The sequence below is a fragment of the Helicoverpa zea genome, chromosome 31, assembly GCF_022581195.2.
Source record: "Helicoverpa zea isolate HzStark_Cry1AcR chromosome 31, ilHelZeax1.1, whole genome shotgun sequence".
NCBI classification, from domain to species: Eukaryota; Metazoa; Arthropoda; class Insecta; order Lepidoptera; family Noctuidae; genus Helicoverpa; species Helicoverpa zea.
In genome coordinates, this window is record NC_061482.1 from 5,375,541 (window position 1) to 5,401,075 (window position 25,535).

Genomic DNA, 25,535 nt, shown 5'->3' on the forward strand with positions numbered 1-25,535 from the left:
GTTCAACCAATAATTATGGTGATCTTTAAAATAATTAGTTTACTTGCAATGAATTATTATTCTCGCTTTTGATGTCGTTCGCACCACCTAGTTGAATTTGAATGTGGGTAGACTCCATCGTTAATACTCGGTGTATTGAAATAATGTATTTTTCAACATTGAAGATGTTTCTAGTTAGACTACAAGGAGACTTGGTATATGACGATTTTGTCGTCCACACTTAAGTACTTCGAGTTGTATTAAAATTAAAATCACACACTAAAATGTTCCAGGTATATCAACCCACTGATTCCGGCGACAATACATAGTATTTGCTTGAGCCCGGAGAGGCTCAAAATCAAGATTCATTCAAAGACGCTGATTCAGAACCAACTAACAACAATTATGACGCGGACGATGAAGACATCGACGACGACAGTTCGATCGACGATGACTACACCAGTCAGTTCCACGAGAATATGGTTCATGAATATTTAGACGCTCGCAACAACGAACATTTAGGTGATGACGACGACACTGATATACTTATTGATCTACCCTTCACGTCTCGTCATCGTGCTTCTTCTATATAAACTTTGAATCCTATCCTCTCCCCAATGTGTACCTATGTAAATAGCTCTATCACTAATGTTAACTATGACCGTAAAGTGTATCTAACTGACGGTGTTTGTATATGTGTGACATAAAGTTTCGTTTCTAATCCTCGACGGTCATTAAGATTCACTCCGCCTCTTCACCGTTCTGCGTAGTGATTGAACTTGCACTTTGAATGCAGTTCGCGTTCTATGTATTCTAGTACTGAAATTATTGTAATTAGTGTCTATACGCTTAGTTAATCGCTTATAATAAGTCTCAGATGTCAATAAGATATGTGATTATCATACATAAACAAATGGTATTTAGTGAATTAACATACCTGTAAAAGTAGACACTTTCAATTTAATGTCTTATAGCTCAAAATATGCGGTTTTCGTTTCTTATACACTTTAAAGCTAATTAGTAAGGACATCTTACAGTTATCGAAGATGTCAGTACACTAGGACACATTTATATAAAATAGTACCCGTTATACACATTTGAATTAAATAGTGAAATGATAAGGCATTCAATAAATCGTGTTGCAGATTAACTTTAAAATATATTATTTATCTTTACAGTACAAACAGTTTCATCAAAATCAATTATTTTTTAAATTTTAAGTTTAGTTAATTTGAAATAAATGAAATTGCGTTCAATAGTGTAAAATATTTTCGTCTCATAGGTTAACCATCAAGTTTTATTGTAAGTTTTAACAGAATTTATATTTCGCCTAATTTATAAATAGTTTTTTAAAAGTACATACATTTGATGATACCAAAAAATATGCTTAACCTATTTGAAATGTGAAATCTTGCACAATGAAGGGCTAGAGTCTCATAATCAGTAACTTTTAATGTTTCGAAAGTTAAATAGTCATAGTGTATAAGTACTTAGTAGTTTTTAAGACGGAAGGTGGTAGTCGCTCTTTTTGAGTGTGACACGGTGGGTAAGAAATAATGTGGTTAAAGAAAAGTTCAGTATTATGTACAAACAGCATTGGGGCCGTTTCTGTTGATCGCCACAACTAAAAACTGAATCTTTTGTAAAATATTTCCAATAAAATGTTGTCTTTTCTGGATGCAAATTTTAAAAAGAGTTATTCAAAATCGAATAACTTTTACTTAGATGATATACTGTCTTTTCTGGATGCAAATTTAATAAAAATCGATTTGAGAATAACTTTTACTTAGATATAATATATGACATACAAAAAGCGAGCAACAGAAACGAGCGAGGTGTGGACAATTCATGAAAATAATTCACAAAAGTATTCAATAATTTGTTGTACTGTTGATTTGTATATTTGTGTTTTAAATGTATTATTGTTAAGACAAATTTAGATTTAATTTTAACATGGATTTTATTTCTTTGGAATAATTTTTAGAAGTTTTTTTTTATGTTTAGGTTTATTTATTCCAAAGATCTTTCAGGGTTGTCCACGCGTATTGCTGACCGTGCCATTCCTGTCACAATCGGGCCTGTAACCACTCACAATACAACTACAACATATTATGTGGATACAATTATTTTAAAATAATTAAATTCGTTAATCACTTGAATTCAACGATCCTTTAAAATATTTCTTCTATAGTTTATTATAGTGTTAATGTACAAACTTAAGTTTAATGATGAACGATGTATAAAGGTATCATAATATATATATACATAGCGGCCGGCCCGCACTGCTTGAGGTCACACTAGAGGTCAAATTGCTTAAAGCAAATTTGGAACTTGGACTTGATATGAAGCGACGGCTGAGGTAACTAGACAGCACTAAAGTTATCAGTTATTATTGAAAAACTGCGCTTTCACACCCCATAGCAAATCCGAGCGTATAAAATCAGTCGCGTGTTTTTTGAAGAAAATCCGCTAGTGTGAAAGCGATGAAAGCAGCAGCAAGATTAAAAATAACAGGAAATGTCATAATCTAGAATCACCGCTTTTAGCTGAGCCGTCGTCGCTTACTTTGAAACAAATTGATGTCGGCGCTGGTTCGTTGACGGACTTGCAATGCTCCTAAGAGTATTCAGTCCTAGGATTTACGATTGGAAAGTATTGTAGTTAAAAACAAGACTTGTTCGGCACCCTAAAAATATGGGGTCGGATATCACATCAATTGGACTTTAGTCGATATGAGATTTTAAAATTGTGAGCCTAGCTCGCGAACAATATTTTTGTAAACCTGTCTAAGGTCTCAATGTGGTTTTGGAGTTATTAAATATTACTCTTAATTTATTAAGCAGTATAGTTTCTATACAAAAGGCATGATATGGAGGTAGTGCCGTTCCCTACAAGGGATCTAATTGTGGAGGTTACGACTAAGGTGGTTTTTTTAATGTCATAGTGACCTCTAGTGTCCAAGAGCACTGTTGTTGAAAGATTCCTTTTAAACAGTGTTTCATTAAATGTTTATTTATTAAGTGGCCGTATTGTAACAGCTTCTACCATCGGTAATGTGTATGATATGCCAGGGCAAGAACATTTCTGTACAGTGGTTGACATCCAGAGTGGACTCACTTTGATTGACAAGACAGAGTGAACTGTATAGTTATCCTCTACATAAACATCACAACATAGTTTCCTCACTTCAACGTAATCGTTAGTTGTAAGATCTTAGCGTTAATAATTGAAACGATCTTATTTTGTATAGTTTACTGCCACGCCCGCTGGGACACGTTTGCACAATAATATTACATAGTAAATAGTGTAGAAGTACTTACAGAAATGAGTACAATAGCGTCGATGTTCAATTTTAGCACAAGTCACAAGTATATTAAGTAGGTGTTCATTACTGTTATCTTTGTCTGACCACAATATTTTAAATACCCAAGCGTGTCCACAGCGGCTATATTTCGGATCTTGTTTCTCAATGTCTAAGTACCTTTTAGTAAATAGTATGAAAAAATATGTGCTCAAGTAACATCATTAGTATTATTCAGGAGGGACTTTTCCTTCGAACTGTTAAATGCACAACTCTAAATTATGTACTATATTGCCTCAAGAAAGTCTGCTGGTCTTTCAGCAGACGTAGGACATTAATTAATGACTAGTCTTGTAGGTATCTGTCGTAATAGGTTGGTACATGTTGAAATCGGGCTCAATCTTCTAGGTATTATATGTTTACTCTCTATACGTTTATAGGACATCAATGTTAATAAAACCTTTATAAAGTAGTGTCAGTGTTCAAATAATTAATATTCTTAGTGACAAGATTGTATAATTGGTTACTTGTAATGTGGTCGTCCATTTCATGACGTTGGTATACATAAAATGAAAAGTACCCGCCACTTAGCGACTAAATTGACATATAATAATCTGCAGAGACAACAGCGGCAATATTTACAAATAGTGCCAAGCTTCATTGAATAACTTTTACTTACATTGACTTTTCTGGATGCAAATTTTAAAAAGAGTTATTCAAAATTGAATAACTGTTACTTAGATGATATACTGTCTTTTCTGGATGCAAATTTTAAAAAGAGTTATTCAAAATTGAATAACTTTTACTTAAATGATATACTGTCTTTTCTGGGTGCAAATTTTAAAAACATTTAAGTATCACTTATACTTACTTAAAAAGCGAGCAAACGAGCGTGGTGTGGACAATTCATGAAAATAATTCACAAAAGTATTCAATAATTTGTTGTACTTAGTTTCCCCTCAACCTTCACAATAATACGCAATAGAAAGGTAATTTGTACTTGCTTACAAAATTGAGGACAGCTTACACTGATCTGGCCAAAATATACATATCATCAAATGTCGATTTTTGAACCAATTCCCTGTTTGAATCATGAAATGCAACTGTAGTCAAATGGTCGGCCACGATTTATCATATATGAATATAATATTAGTAAGGTTGTCAGTGAACATTATATTACAGTCTGACCGTTTTTGGTGCAGTTGATATTCGCTATCAGACAGCACAAATAAGGTTATCGTCGCCTAAAAACTGGCCGCTGTCAACTGCACATGAGTCGCGTCACTATACCCGATTAGAGCTAGAGCCATGGGCCTATGTCCTGCCCCAATGACATTGTAGCGAAGTGAATTTTGATGTACGAAGTGTATAATTGGTGTTATAGATAATTTTAATTAGGAATATATCGTCTTTTGATTGCCGACGGCTATGATGTCACAAATTTTTAATTTATAACGTTTTAAAATAACTGGTGTACGTACAATACATGTTCTTTCTTAATAGACGTTTTCACGAAATAGTGTAATCAGATACTATATAAAATATTTATAGGTAATGTAATTGGGAAAGACTCCGGTTTTGGCGATCTTTGCCGGAATTCTTGTATTATTATGTCGTATATAGTTAAACTGCAGAATCTTATATTCAGGCTAAATCAAGGGATCACTAGTAAATTGTAAGGAGGAAATGTTAGGAGAGTGCTTTCTGTGGTTCAACTGTAAACGACTTAATTATTTCATTTTAAAGTAGGGTATCCAATAGGCTACGTAATATTGATCTTGGCATATTAACTGGATGACCTACAGAATGGAACCATACCTGGATTTGAACTTGTATGCATGCTTTCTCGGAAATTGTTTCATATATACTTGCAGTGTCATACAATACATGTAATCTATAGAAATTACCATTTATCTGAAATATGTAGGACCTATGTCCTTAAATTGGACTTGTGAATTGCATGTACATATTCATAAACGTTTAGTAATAAGACATTTCATCACATGGTTACTAGTAATATTATTAGTATAAGAATAATGTAATCCACCTACTTAGGCGTACTGGAAACCCTGCTTTATGTGTTCTTATGCTAAGCTTTGAGAGGCAAACTATTTTACTCATGTGATAATTTCAAATGAAGTTCAAAATTATACTAATGTAGTACTAACTCAAAAAAAGGAATTAAATGGATTTATTTTCTTGTTATATTTTGATGCAAAATTTTAAATGATGATGTAATATTTAATTTAATGTACCAACCGGGATGTGTCGTACTTATTATTTGCGAAATAAATGTTTTTTTTTTTTTCATTTTTTTTTTTTGTTTTCCTCTTCCTTTTTATTTAATTTTTGTCACTTTAATTTATTTCCTACTTATTTTACCATTTCGAGCTTTGCAAATTGTCATGCACGGAATTCAGGAGTAACCAATTTCGAATTTACATTGTTTTGTACCTAATATTTAATCTATTCTTAAGGAAAGAAGTATTCCGTAACGACTTGTAGATACGTTTAATTATTCTATGAAGACTGGCAATTGAATTACTTTGATATTGATATTCAGGACATTGTAGTTACTGATCGAAAAGTAGTTAGTAAATATAAATCAACACAATGTAGGCTCTGTAGTGAAACTCAAAGTACTGTTTAACTTGTGTGTACTATCTCACTGTGACGATCGATGTTTGCTCGGTGTGTCCTTAACCCTTTTGATGTGAAATAAAATCGATGTGACTGGATTATGATGTTTTATTACACCTCATCAATTGACTAGCCTTTTAGCCAACTATGTTGGGATCGGTTTTCGGTCTAATTAGTTGCAGCTGAGAATCAGTTCTTTTCATGGAACGACTACCTATCTGCCCTCAACCCATTAACCTGGGCAACGTAATACCCTTAATAAGACTGGTTATCAGACTATCTGTTTTCTGATGACCTGTAACCACTTCCAAAGATGTTCAAATGACAGCTAGGAAGCATTCCACAACTTACATAAAGTCGAATAAGGGTCACAGCACACATATCGACTTTGGAGCGGATCGTCAACGCCTCGCATTCCCCTTGGAGTCAAACCAGCTCATGAAGATCCGAAGCTCCGGCACATGGACTCTGCTTCAGCTATGTGACCACCACGGCCACTGGTCGACAGCTAGGCGGCATTAGTTTAAACATTTTGCCGGGACGCAGACAGCGGAAAGTAGACAAAGAGACGCTAGCGTATGAATGTAGAGTTTCCGAGTCAATATTATTTTCTACTAAGACACTAAAAAATATACTGTTGTGCTTCGCAAAGCCATTGATTTCGCAGTAGCCTTTAGGTACAATAAATACCTACTAGATATCTTTAAGGTCAACTTCATTATAGTTCAAGAGTTTACCCCATATGAAGATGTTTAGGGACATTCAAACAAAGAAAACTGATCTCTATATATTTGGATTCATAAAACACTACCAATTTCAATTTCAAATCCTCTAAGTAAAGCCAAAAAATAAATTACGGAAAGAAGCAATAACAAGCAACATTCTAACTAACATGATTTAATTTATTTGTGTAACTTATAACAATCTAGTTTATATACAGTTAAACGGGGCCCTGGGGCTTCGCTGACGGAGCACCCTGAGGCGTATTATCGCTATCGGCCTTCGTGGCTGCTTCTAGGTTCTTCAAGTTACTTTCAAACTCCACGGGGTCAATGAACTTTTTACGAGGGAACGGCGTGGGTCCAAGTATGCTCTTCACCTCTTGGAAGTTTAGCGTTTCCTTTTTCAAAAGTTCTTCGGCCAACTGAAAATTAAGGTTAATATTAGAAAGGCGAAAGTTTGTGTCTACTTTTATTCAAGCGCTGAATGGACTCTGATGACCTTTGACAGTAATACTTGTCTTGTTGAATTGAATGTTTTTTCCTTCCATACTATTCTATCTCCTGTCTTCTCACGAGTAACATTCCTTCTAAGCTACGTTTTAACTGTAACTGTCAGTAGCACAAAACTCCATTATAATTAAAGGTCCTTTAAATCTATTGCTAACACTTTTTTATTTTGTTGATAAGGAAAGAGTTGGCAATAGATTCAATGAAGCTTTAATTTTAGTGGACCTTTCTGCAACTGACGGTGAGTAACATTTTTAATGAATTTAACATACTAACCAAGATAAGTTTGTCATTATTATCTTTAAGCAGCTTCTCGGTCCTGTAATACGCTTTACCGATGAGTTTCCTCGCTTCGAGATCGATCAAGTTCTTCAATGTCTTACTGAAAGGACTCTTGCCGTATCTCTTCACGTCAGGGAACGAGAGCGGCCCCACTGCGTCTGACATACCGTAAGTTTGAACCTGGATGAGGAAAATACATTTCATGGATATTTTGTAAGGAACAATTCATAATTTTATAAGTAACAATAATAAAAATATTGATTACAATATGTATAATTAGAAATAATAAAACACAGTGTGGCACAGCAATGCTTAGAAAGTAATTCGTTATCGAAATTGGAGCACATTTGATTTTATTTGAGAAAATCGCGTAGCAAGAATTATTATGAGCCGATGAGCTTGTGTAGCTCTTCCTTAAAATAATGAAACTTGGTAAACGAGTATGTATTTTGTCATGGCGAGCATTTTAAGTAAAAAAATCGCATAAGATACAGCAATGGCAAATGCTTTCGCTAAATAGCAAGCAATGCGCTATAGGCTAAGCTATTATTAGGAAGATAACATGATTACAATTGCTTGTATTGCAGTCCAGATACAAAATATATGAAAGTACAATGCTTATTTACTATCGATCGCTCTAAGCTGCGCAGATTTTCATTGATATAGCGTCATCAATCATCATTTTTAAATAAAAGTGATCATGATGAGAGAAGACGCTGCTAAAGCAACGGCAAATTTTTTATAAGTTTCGCAAGAAATTCTCAGTGAACGTTTTCGTTAATTTGAATTAAATTCGTAGCATAATTTACTTATATGCGTTCGGTCATTACTTAGCATTATATACACACACTTATTAAGCTCCACTCTTACACGAAATCGTCTCACGTCACATCAATACGTCTCAATAGATCTAAATATTTACGGAGTCCTAAATGCTATTAAATAAAATACCTGAGCATAAGCGATCTTAGTGACTTTCTCGAGGTCATTCTGAGCGCCAGAGGTGATCGAGTTGAAGGTAATGGCTTCGGCCGCACGACCGCCCAGCGCCATACACATGCGGTCGAACAACTGAAATTAATATTTAAATGAATTATTAACATGGATAGATTGTTTGTTGTTCCTTTAAAACCTTTCTTTCCTCATTATAATAGTGTACGTAAAATGTAAAACGTATGTACAACCTATGTTACTGGCAAGTTTCATCAAAATCTATCCAGAATTTATAGCGGGAAAGAGGGACAAATGAAAGAGTAATACCAACATGAAGACACACATTCTATACATCTTTTATACAAAAATCATCTGGCTATCAAAGTGAAGGAATAAAAAGTACACCTGTGTCTGCACAAATGCTTGTCTATACTAATATTATAAAGCTGAAGAGTTTGTTTGTTTGTTTGTTTTTTTGTTTGTTTGAACGCGCTAATCTCAGGAACTACTGGTCCGATTTGAAAATGTTTTTCAGTGTTAGATAGCCCATTTATCGAGGAAGGCTATAGGCTGCTTTTCATCCCGGTACGGGAAGTAGTTCCCACGGGATGCGGGTGAAACCGCTGGCAGAAGCTAGTGTACTATAATATGGCCTGCGTAGCTGGCTCCTTTTAAGTGAACAGCCGCCGTGGCCGACAGTCAGCGCCATTTTTCTGATATTATTATATAAATATTCTCAAATATATAGTATAAATTACGATACAAAACTAACCTCCTCCTTATTATAAAGCTTCTGATCAGACGATGTGTACTGAGCGAATCCAAGCGCCATATTAGTTCGTGGCACTATAGTAACCTTTAGCAAAGCGTCCGTATGTTCGAGCAACCACCCGGCCAAAGCATGGCCGGCCTCATGATATGCGACTATACGCTTTTCTGAAGGGGACATCGCGTGGCTACGCTTTTCTGTACCGCCTGTAAATTAGAAAATTTATTGTAAATATTTAGAAGAGAGTTACGTAAGCACAAAAACTAAATCTGTATTAAATTGATCTTGTCTTGAAGATACTGCTGTATTGAAAATAACTTTTGGAATTGATACTTTATTACTATTGAATCGATAGTTTTGTATTTATTTTGCCAAAAAAATCTGAAAAGTTTATCTATTAATGAATTAATACTTTTCAAAATGCATGTGAACTATCAATAGTTATAAGTAAGAAAGCAGGTAGGGTTTTTAATATCTTATAAACAAAGGCTGATTGAATACTATACGTATTTGGCACTCATTTTGGTCCTGACGGGGGTTAAAAATGGTCTCTAATATAACCTAGTTATTTAAATAAACGTGAATTACACCATTTGTGAATTACTACAAGGATAACCAAACCATACCCAGCCATAAAATTGTGGCCTCTTAGTCAAACCTGCGATTTGTCCACACAGCAGATACATACATATAGGGCTAGTAAGGTAACTTTCCGAAGTTTTTGGCAAAATAAATAAGTGTAGACAAACGTCTCGCCTTCAAAAGTCATAACAACAAATCAGTCTATATACATACCCACGACTCTTTCGACAGCATACTCCAAGTCAGTGTGTCGCACTAATGTCTGTTTGTGCCTCGCCGCGTGCAAGGCTGCCTCGTTGCAAACGTTCGCTATGTCTGCGCCACTGAACCCGGGGGTTAAGTAGGCTAGCCTGTGGAAAAATAACAAGCAGTTAAGTTGATTTGTACTATGGCAACACTAGCTTAACCTCGCCCTGAGGAAACTACTTCCCGTTCCGGGGTAAAAAAGTACCAAGTTTCATCCATACATAGAAACTTAAGCGTTTATACATAGTAGGAAAAAAACGTATGGGACAAGTTTTTTATTTTATATTTTAAGGCAATGCTGGTACTTTATTTTTATTCCAAAAAATCCTCTATTGATAGAATATTTTTCAAACACATAAGTTTTTAAAACCTAAAGGGTTGAATTTACCTTTTGACATAGAAATCAGGCAGATCCTCAATGACGATGCTCTTCAGATGTCGGTTGAATATTTCCTCTCGCTCCGACAGTGTAGGCAGGTCGATCAGGATGTGACGATCGAAACGACCGGGACGTAGTAATGCCTAAGGGGAAAAAATTAGGTTATTTTAACAAAAAAAGATGTGCATTTTAGTACTATCATGTGAATCGACTATGAGTATAACAAGGCAAGACAAGGCATATCTTTCAGCCTCCTCAGCAACATTTTAAGGAATATAGTGAGTAGTTTCTCAAGCAACATAATTTTAGTAAATTAAATACATAGTACAGTAGAAAGCCGATTTTCCGAACGCCGATTAACCGAGTCGCCAACTATCCGAATCGGTTCTAAGCTCTAAACCTCTAGACCTCTAAAATTTTCGATTCGATCATCCGAATCGACGCCGGCCCCAGTTAATTCGGATAGTCGGCGTTCTACTGTATTTAAACTTACCTTATCAAGCACATCAGCCCTATTAGTAGACGCTAACACCACGACGCCTTCACGACTCTTCATGCCGTCCATTTCCACCAGCAGTTGGTTGAGAGTCTGTTCGCCTTCCCCTCCCCCCGGGCCGAAGGAGGATGTCCCGGAAGACCTGGCCCTCCCTACTGCATCCATCTCGTCTATGTAGATGATGCAGGGAGCTCGAGAGAGAGCCTCTTTGAACAAGTCCCTTGAATTTGAAAAAATGTTCTTCAATATACACCATAAAATCAATTTTGGTGTCTCAAGCGTCCTGAGGGAACTACTTCCTGCAGATGGATATAGTAGCCTATATATTATGCTGGTGCGTAAGCCATAAAACTGCAAGGTTTCATCAAAATCCATTCATTAGTTTTTGTGTGAAAGAGGAAGAATAATAATAGGACAAGAGCAGGGAGATGATGGCGAAACAAACATACAAACTTTCACATTTAATAGGATTTTAATGCCCTTTTCTTCCTCAAAAAAGATAAGTTTGAAATTCTACAAATTCGCACAATAATTACTTTATAATTACTAACCTGACTCTAGCAGCGCCAAGGCCCCCAATCATTTCAATGAACTCGGAGCCGTTCATAGACAAGAACGGTACGTTCGCTTCGGTAGCCACTGCTTTGGCTAACAAAGTCTTGCCGCAGCCCGGCGGACCTAGTAAAAGAGCTCCTTTTGGCACCTGTATATAATAGTTGAACCTTTTATTTTTTTCATATATTTGGATAGGGAAATAGTAAGTAGCATTCACAAGATGTAGTGTAAGAAAGATAGGATTTTGTGTAGAGGACGTGTAATTCAGGTAGTGAACAATTAATGAAATAAAATTATCTAATAAACTATATATAGTTCTTGAACAAAATCTAAATGAATTTAACCTCGTGCGTTGTGGCTGTGGCACAATCGAAAAGACTACTAATTACGTAAGACAAAGACAAACAACAAATAAATTATTTACAAAAAAAAAGTAAATACAAATACAGCCTTACTACAAAAACTTAAACATCTGCTGAGCACTTGTCTAAAAAAAGTGTGGCTGCAAAACGGACCTTATTTCAGCGTCATAATCTGCCATTTTTTAGACAAGCGTTCAACAGACGTTTAAATTTTTTGTGTTTTACCTTAGCTCCCAAGCTCTTATAATGTTCAGGCCTCTTCAGATAGTCGACAAACTCCATGACTTCAATCTTTGCTTCCTTGAGACCAGCCACATCTTCGAACTTGACTCCTTTGCCCGGGCCACGCATAGAGTCCACCAGAGTGAACTTAGCACGACCCAATTGATTCTGTATAATGGAAAAAGTCATTTCATAATATTTCAGACGGGTAAAAGAAAGATTTTTCACATAATAATATCTTTTGTCCAAACTGGTAGACCAATTTCTTGCCATTCATCAATTTAAGAGCCCAGATCTCGTCGGTGCAGCTCCTTCCATTTACGCCTATCTAGCGCCAACTCCGGAACTTTCTAATACTTTACGTCACAACCTTCACCTTTTCTTTAATTTGCTTGATGTAGCTATACGTGTTACGGGATACGAGTGTTATGTTTGATTCGGTGTTGTCATTTAGACCCCATTACGACCACATTTGCAATAAGGCCAATCGTTTACTATCTTTTGTGTTACGAAATTCCAAGCCATTTAAAAATCCGCAAACACACTTAATACTATACTATTCCCTAGTTAGATCTATATTGGAGTACTGCTCCTCTGTGTGGTCTCCGATATACAATAACCACATAGATCGCATAGAATCTATACAGAGAAGATTTGTCAGAAACTTAAGCGCAAAATGTGGTCTAAGACGTAAACTCCCCAATTACAAACAGCGCCTCACACACTTTCACATGAAGAGTCTTGAGAGAAGGAGATGGATTAGTGATCTAAGTGTATTGCATAAAATTGCCAATGGTTCTTTTGATATTAACTTACTTGACCAGTTAAGATTTAAGATACCCACTCGATCTGTACGCATTCCACAATTATTCAGTATTCCCTCTAGTAACAATAATGTTTCACAGAATAACCCGTTATCAAGAATGTGCAATCAATATAATACAATATGCCCTAAGGTAGACTTGTTCTTGAACAGTTTCAACGAATTTAGAAATTGCTTAAATAAATTGTTTTAGTCATGTATTAGCTTCTTAATATTAAGTACTTCAACTTTACTGTCTCTAACGAAGCATATTAATCCTTGAATGTTATGTACAGGAATAATTGGACTTCAGATTTATGTACTGAATGCCAACTATTGTTTTTTCTTGACTGTCTTAACCTGTAGTCTGTCACTGTACTTATTAAATAAATAAATACCTTGAACGTCCAATCGTCCAATTTCTAAATACTAAACTAGGATTCCTATAACCTTGTGTAGTGTAAATGTTTTACCTCAGTACGTTTTTAAATTAGTACTGGTACATAGATGATCGATTTTTTTAAAAAAGGAAGAACATTTTTATAATTTGCTTATCAGTCTGCTCGGCTCAACACAGAGGAATGAATACAGAGTTTTGTAGTCAATCAAGAGTTTTGTTCCAATAAATGTGCTCTAAAGAGTTTCTCGTTACAATTGCGGGTATCTACTGAAATAAGGCTGTGATCAAACCAAACTGACTGTCGCCTAATGCGAGCAGGCTCATTGTGAGCCTAATAATTATGTAATAACTTACCGTTGGTTAGATGTGAACGACAAGTGAATATGTATGGAAATACAAGAAACTGCGTAACGTTTGCTCACATTCGGCGGCTGACAATCAGTTAGATTGGGACACAACCTAAAACTGTTGATTACTTAAGAGGACGAATTGGAATTTTTGGCGCCAAGGATCTCAATTTTTCTCAGTAAATACAAAACGGATCAAAATACAACTTGGTTACCTGAAAGTTCATGATACCTCTTTTTAAAAAGAGATTCACATATTATGGGCAAACGGGGCCGATTTAAGCCTCTTAACTTTTTTAGTAGTTGAGTATATACATACTCTTTAAAATTGTAGAAGGATTTTTTATCAAATTATCATTTCTAAATAATAAAATTACAAAACCATTTTGTCGCTTACGACTTTTAGTTATAAGCTAGCGCGCGTATTGTTATCCTCGCCCCGCTCAGACGCTCCGACCCCTTTTGGCGCCTTAGATGCGCGTGCCGGTTATGGAATTATTGTTGACCAATTCGTCGCCTTAAACAAAATACTTCAACAGGTACTTACAAACCCTCCAAAACTGATATTCGATCTGAGGGACTTCGTGGAGTAAAGGAACGACAGGACGATAGCAGCAATCAGCAGTGTTGTGATCACCTTGCCGGCCACGCTGCCGTTTCTATCGTACAGCACGCGAACACCTGTATATACATAAATATCCAAATAGAATAAATAATATTAGAAAGATGTATATTTTTTTACATTATTTTAAAATAAACTAAACCTATAAACAGATAATAAATAAATTTAAAACTAATAACGGGTGTCGAAAAATTAATTGTTTTTCATTTGTCTTGCTATAACTGGACTGGACATAGGCATTTGCAGAGTTTCACAGACAATTTTCATTAAAAAAAGGTACATGATGATTTAATAATGTACCGTACATCATTCAAAAGATTTGAAATGAAGCATCAAGCAAACTAACAGGGTACAATATATACAAATAAAACTGAATGTTAAAAAAGGACTCCTGAAGTTAGTCATAATATAAGGAAGTACATATCTATACTATATAACATTATAAAGCTGAAGAGTTTGTGAGCGCTAATCTCAGGAACTACTGGTCCGATTTGAAAAATTCTTTCAGTGTTAGATAGGCCATTTATCGAAGAAGGCTATAGGCTACTTTTTATCCCGGTACGCTGAGTACCACGGCTATTTCCCACGGGTTGCGGGTAAAACCGCTGGCAGAAGCTAGTATGTTATAAAAAAAAGTTATATAAATATACATAATATGTGGTGTTACCTTCTTTGACTCCCAAATTCTTCTCTGTGTCCCGGAGTTTCTCTTCAAAGCGCTGAATGTCGCCCACGTTCATGTGAAAAACGCGATGGTTGGCCTGTTAGAAAAACATTAAACGCTTATTCCTTATTAACGTTACAGCGAACAGAAGGGATTTTGTACATGTTATAAACAGAACAAATAAAACTGGCAAGTTGTTTTGATTTTGTCATGATTTAGAATAGTCATCTTATGTCAAGTTGTTCACTGTCAAGGCAACACAACAACACACAGCCAAATTTGGTTTAGGCGACTACTGCAATACAAATTCGTATGCATTCGCACACATGTATCAGGTCATCTTTGCTGGCTATGCTTGCTTGTACAGAGTAATTAAAAGATCTTAAACATTCCCTTATTCTTCGTAGTCTGTACTTCACTACATAGTATAAAACAAAGTCGTTTTTTCTGTCCCTATGTCCCTTTGTACGCGTAAATCTTCAAAACTACGCAACCGATTTTCATGCGGTTTTTTTTAATAGATAGAGTGATTTAAGAGGAAGGTTTATATGTATAAAAACATACATTAATAGTGGGGAAATGCTGTTATCCCGTGCAAAACCGGAGCGGGTCGCTAGTAATATTATAAAGAGGAAAACTTTGCTTGCTTGTAATGGATAAACTCAAAACCTACAGGACTGATTTAAAACAATAATTTCACCTTTAGAAAGCTGCATTATCTGCAAGTAATATAGGCTATATTTTATAAAGGTATGGGCAGTAGTTCCCACGGGACGCGGAAAAAGTCTAGTATACCATATTATAGTACTTACCCGTTTTCCCTTGATGATGGCACCTTCATGTAATATGATAGTAACCACTTCCAAATCGGGTCGTACAATGAGCTCCTCAACCTCTCCTTTGGACAGCATGGAGTACACAAACTCATTCCATGACACGTAGCGCATCATCTGAAAGTAGGATCACTTATTCACGCACCAATGTATGTTGTTACTGAGGCCTACATGTATCACATAAGCTAGCATTTTCAGATCAATGTTGAAAATGACAGGTTAAGGTTTATATACGGCTGCTCTCCCTTGTCAGACTTTTTAAAGGGCCGACTTTTTCTGACCGACTCTTTGTAGTACAAAAATAGAACACTCTGATAGCAATTGTGCAACACATATCAATTGTTATCAGTGTGTCCTATTTTTCTCTATAAAAAATTGGTCACTATAGTTCGGCCATTCAGAGAATGCGTTCCTGACACGTCGCGATTGAACTGACGACGTAACTTTGCAATGGCGTTGCAGTTACGATAAAAATATTTTTGCTGGTTGTTTACCGTTTTAACAATTGAGGAGCATTAAAACAACATTATTATATCAATAATCAATGAATGTAGTTACGTCGTCAGTTCAATCGCGACGTGTCAGGAACGCATTCTCTGAATGGCCGAACTATAATTTATCTGACATGGGTAGGCAGCTTAAAGTTGTGACAGATCATGAACAGTCATAAAACAGATACTTTCCAACTATACACAAGTTTTAGTACAAACTAGTTTTGCCTAGACCAAACTAATTCTTCCTATATGTCTTAGGACTATACAGCCTAGGCCAAATTAGTTTGTCCTGAAAATGGGTAATAAAAGCTTCAATTATAACGTTTATGTGTGTATTCTATACCTCGTTGTGACCACCATCTCCTCCAGGTACAATGAGAGAGCTCATTATTATCAGAAAGCATGTTGTAATCATCCAAAAGGCTGCCTTCATCATGAGTGATGACATTTCTTCATTCTTTTTCTTTTTATCTTTATCATCCTGAAAAAATAAAGGTTAGTGGCCTTACTACCAAAACTTTAACCACTGTTTTACACTTGTCTAAAAAAAATGTGGCTCCAAAATGAACCATATGTCAACGTCATAATTTGTCATTTTTTTAGACAAGTCTTAAACTGACGTTAAAAAGTTTTTGTGGTAAGACGGTAGATGTCTAACAGTGTTGCCTAATCATCTTTAGTGCTAGTCAGCCAGCAACAAGTATATTTATTAAACCATAACATACCTTTTTTTGATCATCCTGTTTATTTTGTTCACTATTATTTGTTGATGTAGAATGAAATCCTCGGATATTGTGAGAAAGTAAAGAATTGATTGCTGGTAGGTTTGATCTCTTGAGTAAAGCACAAACTGCTTTGTATTCCGCATTTAAACGGCGAAGTTGCTGTGAATCAACATAAATATATATTTTTAAATTGAGAACTAAAGAGTGTTCAATAAACAAAACAAACCTCTTTCTTCAAATTAGATATTATGGCTTAAGTAGGTAAGATTTCACAATATTTTTACTATATTACATGAGACATTTGCTATTGATTTATATTTAGAAATTTTACGAGAAATTGCACGTCATAATATTGTCTTGTTTATTACTGGATGTATTCAACTGCATTAGCGAAATATTTCTTTTCTAATTATAAAGGTTATATCATCATATAATAATGCAGAGCAATAATATTTTAAACATTAGGTATACTGTGATTTATATAATTTTTAACGATACTGGGAAACCATAGGTAAACTTACTAGTTAAAAAGAAATAGGAAAATAGGTGGAATGGAACACTTGACAGTACAAATGTAAAAATTCTAATTAAGCCCACCAAAGCTAAGGACAATGCAAAAGGTTGCAAACTTACCGGATGTTTAGATTTACTCGTCAAAACGTGCAACGCGGAGAAAGATCTACAGAAATTCACTAAATCATTCTGGCACTGTTTATTTATATGCCTTTCAAGAACTCCGTTTCTTAGCAAAAAGTTTGGTTTCTGTTGTATTTTGGATGCACATAATGTTGGTAATCGTTTAATTGAGAGCATTTTTGATGTTCAAAATCTTTGTTTCTTTATTTATCTACTAAATGCTGCAGTAGTAATAAAAATCATTTTTCTATTTCCAGAAGTGCGGATGAAGTAAAACTGATTGTGAATTGTAAGGTTAGTCCAAACAAAACTGTCATGTTGACTTTGATAGTTCACCGTGACTTTGACAAATAATATCATCGGATGGCCATCATCAAATCGAATATCAGTCTTTTCAGCAACATCGTACTGTAATTTTATACTGTCTAATTTCCACGAATCATGCACAGTTAGCTTTGTTAGCTACACAGAAACTAGATGCAAATAGGTGTCTTATATTTATACATCGAAATAAATAGTAGTATTTAGTAGTAGAAATCTTAAGCAGACTGGCTGCTATTATAATTCAGGCATTTTTTTTATAATGCCTGAATTTCCTTTCTGTAGCTAAGAACTAGCGCACATTGGCGACTTTTCAGGGTAGCAAAATGATATGTCGGATTGAGTGAATAAATCATTTAATTTAAAACGTCCATAGCTCCAAATTTGACAGTACTAGAAAAAAGTTCCCTTCGCCTCCTGGGATCACCTATTCTCGATGAGTCCTTCACAAGTTATATTAACGAGAAAATTCAAAATTTTAATGATGTTTCAGAGAGATTATACAAAATCAGTATACATTCGGCCTTCACTTTGATTCGGTACTGTTGTTTTGGACCAAAATTTACTTACATTCTTCGCTCCTCACATATATGGAAGCACCCACAAGTTTTGGACAAAGTTGACCAAATTATCAGAAGCACCCTCACCTCCATCCTCAATGTGGCCTTGGACGATCGAGCCTGGCAGCAAGCTGCACTCCCAATACGCATGGGAGGTCTCGGCGTCCGCAAAATTTCAAGTGTTAGTTTACCGGCATTCCTCTCCTCGGTTCACGGTACTGATACATTAACCAGAAAGATATTGTCGTCTTCTGCACTGGTTGATGTTGAAGTACCGTGTTTGACCGATGCGCTGGATGCCTGGAAAATGGCTACTCCCAATATGGATTTGCCCGGCAACCGCTGCTCTCAGAGACAATGGGACGGGCCGCTCTGTAGCACTATACGGAATAATCTATTAAATACGTGTAATAGTGCTGCTGAGCGTGCCCGTTTGTTGGCTGTGGGAGAGTGGGAGTCGGGCCTCTGGTTACAGGCGATCCCGTCATCTAGCATAGGCACTATGCTGGATGACACAACGTTCCGCATCGCTACATGCTTACGGTTAGGCGCTCCCTGTGTTGCTCCGCATCGCTGCCATTGCGGTGAAGCCGTCGACAGCCTCGGGCATCATGGTCTGTCGTGCTGCAGAAGCGCTGGTCGTATTGCACGGCATGCCAGCATTAACGACATTATCCGTCGTGCTCTTTCCACCGCCGGCGTGCCAGCCGTGTTAGAGCCTAATGGACTGGTACGTGACGATGGAAAGAGGCCAGATGGTATGACGTTGTTGCCATGGAAGTTGGGTAGGCCCTTGGTGTGGGATGCAACGTGCGTCGACACCCTGGCGCCATCGCATCTTCCCTGCACGGCAGGTCATGCTGGTGCGGCTGCTGCTTCTGCAGAGACCACCAAGCGGCGCAAGTATAGTAACCTTATTGGGAACTATACTTTTGAGCCGTTTGGGGTCGAAACGCTCGGACCGTGGGGCCCGAGTTCACGGTTACTTTATAAGGACATCGCGAAAAGGCTTGTCGACGCTTCGCGTGACCAGAGGGCTGGCTTATTCTTCGGACAAAGAATTAGCATTGCCATTCAACGTGGCAATGCAGCCAGTCTTCTGGGCACGTTTCCGGAGGACAGTGATGCGGAGGAATACTTCGACGCCTGATCGATGCTCTTTTATATTTTATGTTTATATATATTTTGTATATAGTATTTTATTTTTAGTTTTGTATAAAGATAAGTAGTATAAGTTAGTTGTATGTTGTATATGTATATTTATTATTAAGATATTGTAAAAAGTCAATTAAAAAATTTAAAACGTCTAATACCTGTAGCTTGCAAATAAACTCTACAATTACTTATTGAATGACTTATTTAACTTATTATTCTCGAAGATTGTTATCTCCTAGATAAATCTTTAGAAATCGATACTTTCTTTTCCGATTCTTAGACATTATTGTAAGCGGTAAGCGGGACACTGACCAAATTCAAGTGTGCGCTCTGGGTATTAAAACAATAGACAATCGTACGTCATTAATCTTGATTATTCAGAGATCATTGTACTTATTTGTTGTTAATTCTCGAGGTATAAGTTTGGTATGGTTCGTATAAAGTCTCTAATTGCAGGCGCACTGCGTGCGAGAACTGTTTTAGGTAGTTTGCACAAGCCTTCCTTACGAATACAAAAATATGCAACGGAACACTGCGAGGGACCTCCACAGCCATTTGACAATTTGCCGTTCAGAGTGCTTAACCGGTGAGCTGCCTTGTTTTTCGAATTCAAAAAATATATACAGCTGTCAGTTTAATATCCCACTGCATAGCACTGCAGCGATCACGTACCGACTTGGCTGTTTATTTTTGGTCAGGACTGCGGAAACCATGATTTCTGCCATAATTGGTGGTGGGTTTTGGCTGGATACTTAATACGATCTTTTCGAACCTTGTTAACAACCTTCTTGGAACTTATTTTACAATTTGACCTTACAGGTACGTTGCGACAGTGTTCTTCTCCATTTTCTTCGGAATCGGCTTGTGGGCTCCATTCCTTATAGTGTGGTATTCTATGGCTAAACGGTGTTTGTAATTAATTGAAGAGAAATAAATTGAAAAAATATTCTTGTTGTTTTATTGTATTTCTCAATATAAAGGCCACACTACACACAAAAGCGGCAGTGCCGCCGGCTTATTGCCAAACGGCGTTCAAGTCAAAGGGTGCTTACATAAAGAAACAGGTTGCCGGTACAGACAACCCTGTACGGGTAGGTACCGATCAGTGCAGGTATAATATTTCAATACAATCCTATTGACTCACTTATAAAGAAACAGGTTACCGGTTTACCTGTTTCTTTAGAATATTATACCTGCACTGATCGGTACCTACCCGTACAGGTTTGTCTGTACCGGCAACCTGTTTCTTTATGTAAGCACCCTATGCCTTTAAGCCGCCTGGCAGCGAAATACAGGATAGTTTTACTAGTTTTCGTAGCTCACAATGTTGTGTTGTATGAAATCAGATTGCACAAGTTGGCAACATTCGTTAAAGTATTGATCGAACCCTCCCACCCAAGTCCCATTTCCGCAGCCAGTGCCAGTCGGTGCGAGTGAACAAAGTGGTGGCAATTTATTGCTTTGTCTTTGAGTAAATAAATCGATTAATCTCAATCACAAATTTCTAACTGAAGTGATAATGGAGCCGCTGCAGTTATCATCTGGCGAGTTGCTGAACCCGGAGCAGCTGGGAGTATGGAGCCAGAAGGACAAGTTTAATCTTTGTCTGGCGTTACTGAAGACCGGCACTAAAGACCTGGACACTGTGTCGGCTTTTCTATGGGAGCACACTGAGTGCACGAAGACGCGGGTGCAAATTAATGCTGCGATTGAAAATTTCACCCAGATTGCCAATGATATATTCTATCAAATGCAAAACTAAAAGCAGCACATTTCGCATTCGTCCAAATTGAAAAAGAATTTTTCTTCATCTTCATCTTCTACCCTCATCTTCAAAAAAAACCCATTTATGTCAAAAACAACATCTTGGGATTTTAACGGCAGAGACGGAGCTTACAATGGAATGCTGTAGAACATGGAAGGAGTTTATTTCGAGACATGAGGTCACCAGGAGTGTGCCTGCCCCAAAACATGACCCTAGGACGTAGTCATAAGATTACCATCAGGAAAGAATAGGATCACTATTGGAAAATGTGTAGGGTTACCAATATAATTGATATGTCCCGCGATCAGTGTTTATCTACGTGTAATATTATAATCATAATATAGCGTCTAAGTTAATATGTATTTAGACTTAGTTTAGATTTGAGGAATGAATGATTTGTATTGAGAGTTTAGGCATTAAGGAAAGCGGAAATCGTTGGAAATATTTTTTGTATTATGTATACTTACTTATTATTTTGTCTATACTCAAATATTTTTGATCTATTTAACTTTTCTGAACTCTGTCTGATTGTAATCAGAAATTTTAGTATAACTGACTATATTACTTCAATTTTAACAAACACATTCAACTATTACTGTATTTTTTGGATTCAGTTTTAATAAACATATCCCCACTTTAAAGATATCGTAGTTTTGCGATAGTATTGCTTTGAACTTCCAGGCTTAAAGCAAGACTATCGTAGAATCTGCGTACTGTTTTATTGTTTTTAACCAACCCATGATCTAATCATCACTTGGTAATGACATTTGAAAGGAAACCTTTGTGATGCTAAACCATGATGACCATAAATCATAAAACCACTTAGGTAATGTCCTCTACAAACTCCAGTCGTTGTCCTGGAGCATTTGTTAGGTTCTATTATTCAATAATAAAGGCTGGAACCAAAGCAGACGTAGTGTGATCAAAGTTTATAAGTTACCTACATATAGGGAGCCCAGGTACCTACATATCTGCAGGAATGTGTGAAAGAGTTACCGCGGCCCTTGTACATAAAAGGCCTACGAAGGAACATGATGATTTTTAGTCAGTAAGAGTCTGACACTCCCTCACACTGCTAACCCACTACGGGAGAAGTCATTTGATGATGTCCCAGTAAAAAAAAGGTGCCTACGTACAGTTTGATTCATTGACTTATTTTGCGGTCTTACATAACTTCAAGTTGTGTGTCAATTTTTATAACGCTAGCTCATTAAATAAATATCATGGAAGAACATTGACAAGACGCAGGTAGCTTCATAAAAAAAGTCGCAACAAGCAATACATAAAACTTCATAAAGGCAATTTGATTAGTAAATATACCCTTCCCTCCCCCCCCCCCACTTAAGTATTGATTGGTGGTACCTACGCCTTATACCTACATAAAATTGCACCTAGATGCGTTGTCTGCATGGTTGCTATCAACCTGAAATAGCACATCCTACTTGCAATCAATAACTTTATGACCTGCGCATTTCGAACCTGCTATTAATTGCAATTACAATATACCTACCTATCTTGTATCTATCCAACCAATAGTTGTATGCAGTACAAACGTGCGAGGATGTATGTATATTTTAATGCAAGAGGCAGAATGAACGTTTTTCAAATTCAGTGTTGCCAATGCAAACGAAATTTCACAAAATATAATATCGACGGCGCCGATGCACCACAAATTCTGAAAAATAATGTCTAGCATTCAGGTTTTTTCGAAGTACCCACCTACCTACAACACTGAAATGAAAATCCTGTAACAAAATGTCTACCACCGTATCATCCGTTTTAGCTAGTGATAGCGATAATCTAACTCACTATTCGCTGAGCCGTGAGCCAAAAGGTAAACAAAGAACTGAAAGAACAACACTTGGAATTAGTAAGTACTACGCAACACTTTTTATATGTGGGTATAACGTCACATTTTAATATATAATGTTCGCAATATCTGTGGTCTACAATTTAGTACATTGCTTTATCCATTAAATTAGTAAGTAGGTACAACTGGAAGGCTTACTCGCAACCTTTCAACATCTCAATAAGCTCAAACAAATAAAGTAGGTATTTTTTAAATAACCAATATCTACTTAGAGAAGTGAGCGTCAGAATGAAAGAAAACTCCCCACTATCCCCGGTCCCTGAGATTATGCGTGGACAGACATAGTTGACTGCGGAACCTTAAAGAGTTATACCAATAGATTAACTGGTATTTTGTAACGAGTACTGTACCAGAATATTGTGGGATACTTCTTCTCCTAGTGCGGAAAGAAGTTTCCTCAGAACACAGATGAAACCACAGGTTTTTGCTGAAATATGTCACCCAAGGTCAGAATTCTACCCGTTTTTTACGGTTACGTACCCAAAGGGTAAAACAGGACCCTATTGTTTTCACTCCTCTGTCCGTCTCAGTCTGTCACCAGGCTGTAGCTCATGAACCGTGACAGTTAGAGTTGAAATTGTCACAGATGATCTTTTTCTGTTGCTGCTATAATAACAAACGTGATTTTTTTTGCTTGGTATCGATAACAGCAACAGGTAGCTTGCTTGAAATATTTACGTTTATTAATTATGGAACCTTTTATAAAAAATAGTGCGGAAGCCTTCGGACGCGAGTCCAACTCGCACTTGGCTGGTTTTTTGAGCTTTTAGGGAATGTTCAGTTAATTGAGGAGTGAGTATTTAAATAAAAAACACCCATAAATTAAATCAATAAAACTATTTTATTAAACTGAAACATGAAACATAATTACTACATATGCATTACTTCAAGGCCATGATGGTGGGTCTCCGGCCTTGTACTTGGGTCCATAGAGCTTGGACTTGTCCCTGAAGTTAGTCATCCTCAGTGTTTCTTGATCGTCCAAGTACTTGCCAACAAAGTAGCCTCCCATCGGGACAGCAAACCAGACATATCGCAAAGTGATACCGAAGACAGCCATCTTAGTTCTGTGCCTTCTGCTGTAGCTTCCAATTCTTAGTGTGACTCCAGTCGAGGTAAATGAAGGTTACAGTCAGAACGGGAAAAGTAATGCTCACCAGGTTACGGCGAAGAAATGTTAAAAACGCCATATACCTGTGGAGTAAAACATTAGTCAATTAATCAAATATAATAAGATTGTACATTCGATTTAATATTTGTTTATCTTGATAGGCAAAATAGGACCTCTTTTGAATAATGGGAACTGGTAAAGATACATAAACTGACAGATTTTTTCATTATGATAGAACGCAAGCATAGTCTATTAAAAAAATAACAATATAAAAATCGCATTTATAAGAATGCTGTTTCTTTTTGGACGGAACAAACAGTTCAACTGTTGACCTCCAGAAGTACAATTTTTTTAACTGGAGTTTACCTAATGTTCTAGAAATTTGGTTATTGATAACATCGATTTACAACAAAAATATTTCTTAAGTACATATCCAATCCATTCAGTAAAGATGAAATTAATAATTTACCACTTGCTTAGCCATACTCAGACTGCAAACAAGGTGCTGGACATTAAAAAAAAAATACATAAAGTAAACCTAACGACCCACTGACCAAAACTGCAAATTGACTAGGAGTCACGCATCTAAACAAAAAATGGTTTCAATGTGTGTTCCAGTAACTTGGAAACATAACCCGACCTAAAAATGATATATTAATATTTGCAAATTATCCTATTCACATATTTCCTATGACATTCAAATTTTTTAAAGTTACAATGAGGATGAAACACTATAGTTCGGCCATTCAGAGAATGCGTTCCTGACACGTCGCGATTGAACTGACGACGTAACTACATTCATTGATTATTGATATAATAATGTTGTTTTAATGCTCCTCAATTGTTAAAACGGTAAACAACCAGCAAAAATATTTTTATCGTAACTGCAACGCCATTGCAAAGTTACGTCGTCAGTTCAATCGCGACGTGTCAGGAACGCATTCTCTGAATGGCCGAACTATAACATTACATAATAATACAATCAACTGAAAAAAACAACGCTACTAGGATGAAGTTATGTACCAAGTCAATAGATGGATTCCTAAACACAGCACGATTAGACACGAGAAAATAATAAATTGTCAGTGTTGAAGAAGAATCAGAATAATATCAAGAAAATAAGAAATAAACTAACCTAAATCCAAGTGACGATTCTGGAATCAATTTTTATTTGACATTTTATTTTTTGACGTTTAAAATTTAGACCTTACTTTCTTAAATGAAGTTGTTTGGAACCATATGATTTCAGACATGA

At 36.4% G+C, this 25,535-nt stretch overlaps 3 protein-coding genes and 2 long non-coding RNA genes across 7 annotated transcripts in view; 3 read left to right on the plus strand and 2 right to left on the minus strand.

Annotated features, from left to right (window-relative positions):
* LOC124644732 (high affinity cAMP-specific and IBMX-insensitive 3',5'-cyclic phosphodiesterase 8A-like) overlaps positions 1-6,018 on the plus strand; it is a 109,417-nt gene extending 103,399 nt beyond the window's left edge. For both annotated transcript variants that reach the window (XM_047184229.1, XM_047184228.1), the window contains exon 12: positions 273-6,018. In XM_047184229.1, coding sequence (XP_047040185.1) covers positions 273-289 — 17 coding nt within the window. In that variant the 3' untranslated portion in view covers positions 290-6,018. The remainder of the gene's footprint in view (positions 1-272) is intronic.
* Positions 6,019-6,801: 783 nt separating this feature from the next.
* On the minus strand, positions 6,802-17,809 carry LOC124644733 (paraplegin). The gene is made up of 15 exons (XM_047184230.1): positions 17,496-17,809; positions 16,863-17,021; positions 16,481-16,618; positions 15,623-15,760; positions 14,814-14,907; positions 14,072-14,205; positions 11,979-12,143; positions 11,388-11,539; positions 10,834-11,056; positions 10,350-10,483; positions 9,929-10,065; positions 9,137-9,339; positions 8,383-8,502; positions 7,426-7,611; positions 6,802-7,064 (listed from the first exon to the last, which is right to left on the minus strand). Exons 1-15 carry the CDS (start codon positions 17,673-17,675, stop codon positions 6,861-6,863), a joined length of 2,367 nt encoding a protein of 788 aa, XP_047040186.1. The 5' UTR covers positions 17,676-17,809; the 3' UTR covers positions 6,802-6,860.
* Positions 17,016-18,384, plus strand: LOC124644735. The gene is made up of 2 exons (XR_006986105.1): positions 17,016-17,123; positions 17,756-18,384. It is a non-coding gene; the product is annotated as an uncharacterized LOC124644735 (long non-coding RNA).
* A 1,753-nt stretch (positions 18,385-20,137) lies between these two features.
* Positions 20,138-20,480, plus strand: LOC124644736. Its single transcript, XR_006986106.1, has 2 exons — positions 20,138-20,267; positions 20,354-20,480. It is a non-coding gene; the product is annotated as an uncharacterized LOC124644736 (long non-coding RNA).
* A 3,507-nt stretch (positions 20,481-23,987) lies between these two features.
* Positions 23,988-25,521, minus strand: LOC124644962. Of its 2 annotated transcripts, none has more exons than XM_047184657.1 (2): positions 25,416-25,521; positions 23,988-24,363 (listed from the first exon to the last, which is right to left on the minus strand). In XM_047184657.1, the coding sequence occupies exon 2, from the start codon at positions 24,227-24,229 to the stop codon at positions 24,056-24,058; it is 174 nt and encodes a 57-aa protein (XP_047040613.1). In that variant the 5' UTR covers positions 24,230-24,363; positions 25,416-25,521; the 3' UTR covers positions 23,988-24,055. The 2 variants fall into 2 exon arrangements, with proteins under 2 accessions (XP_047040613.1, XP_047040614.1); XM_047184658.1 differs by having other exon boundaries at positions 25,304-25,447.
* Between the last annotated feature and the right edge of the window lie 14 nt (positions 25,522-25,535).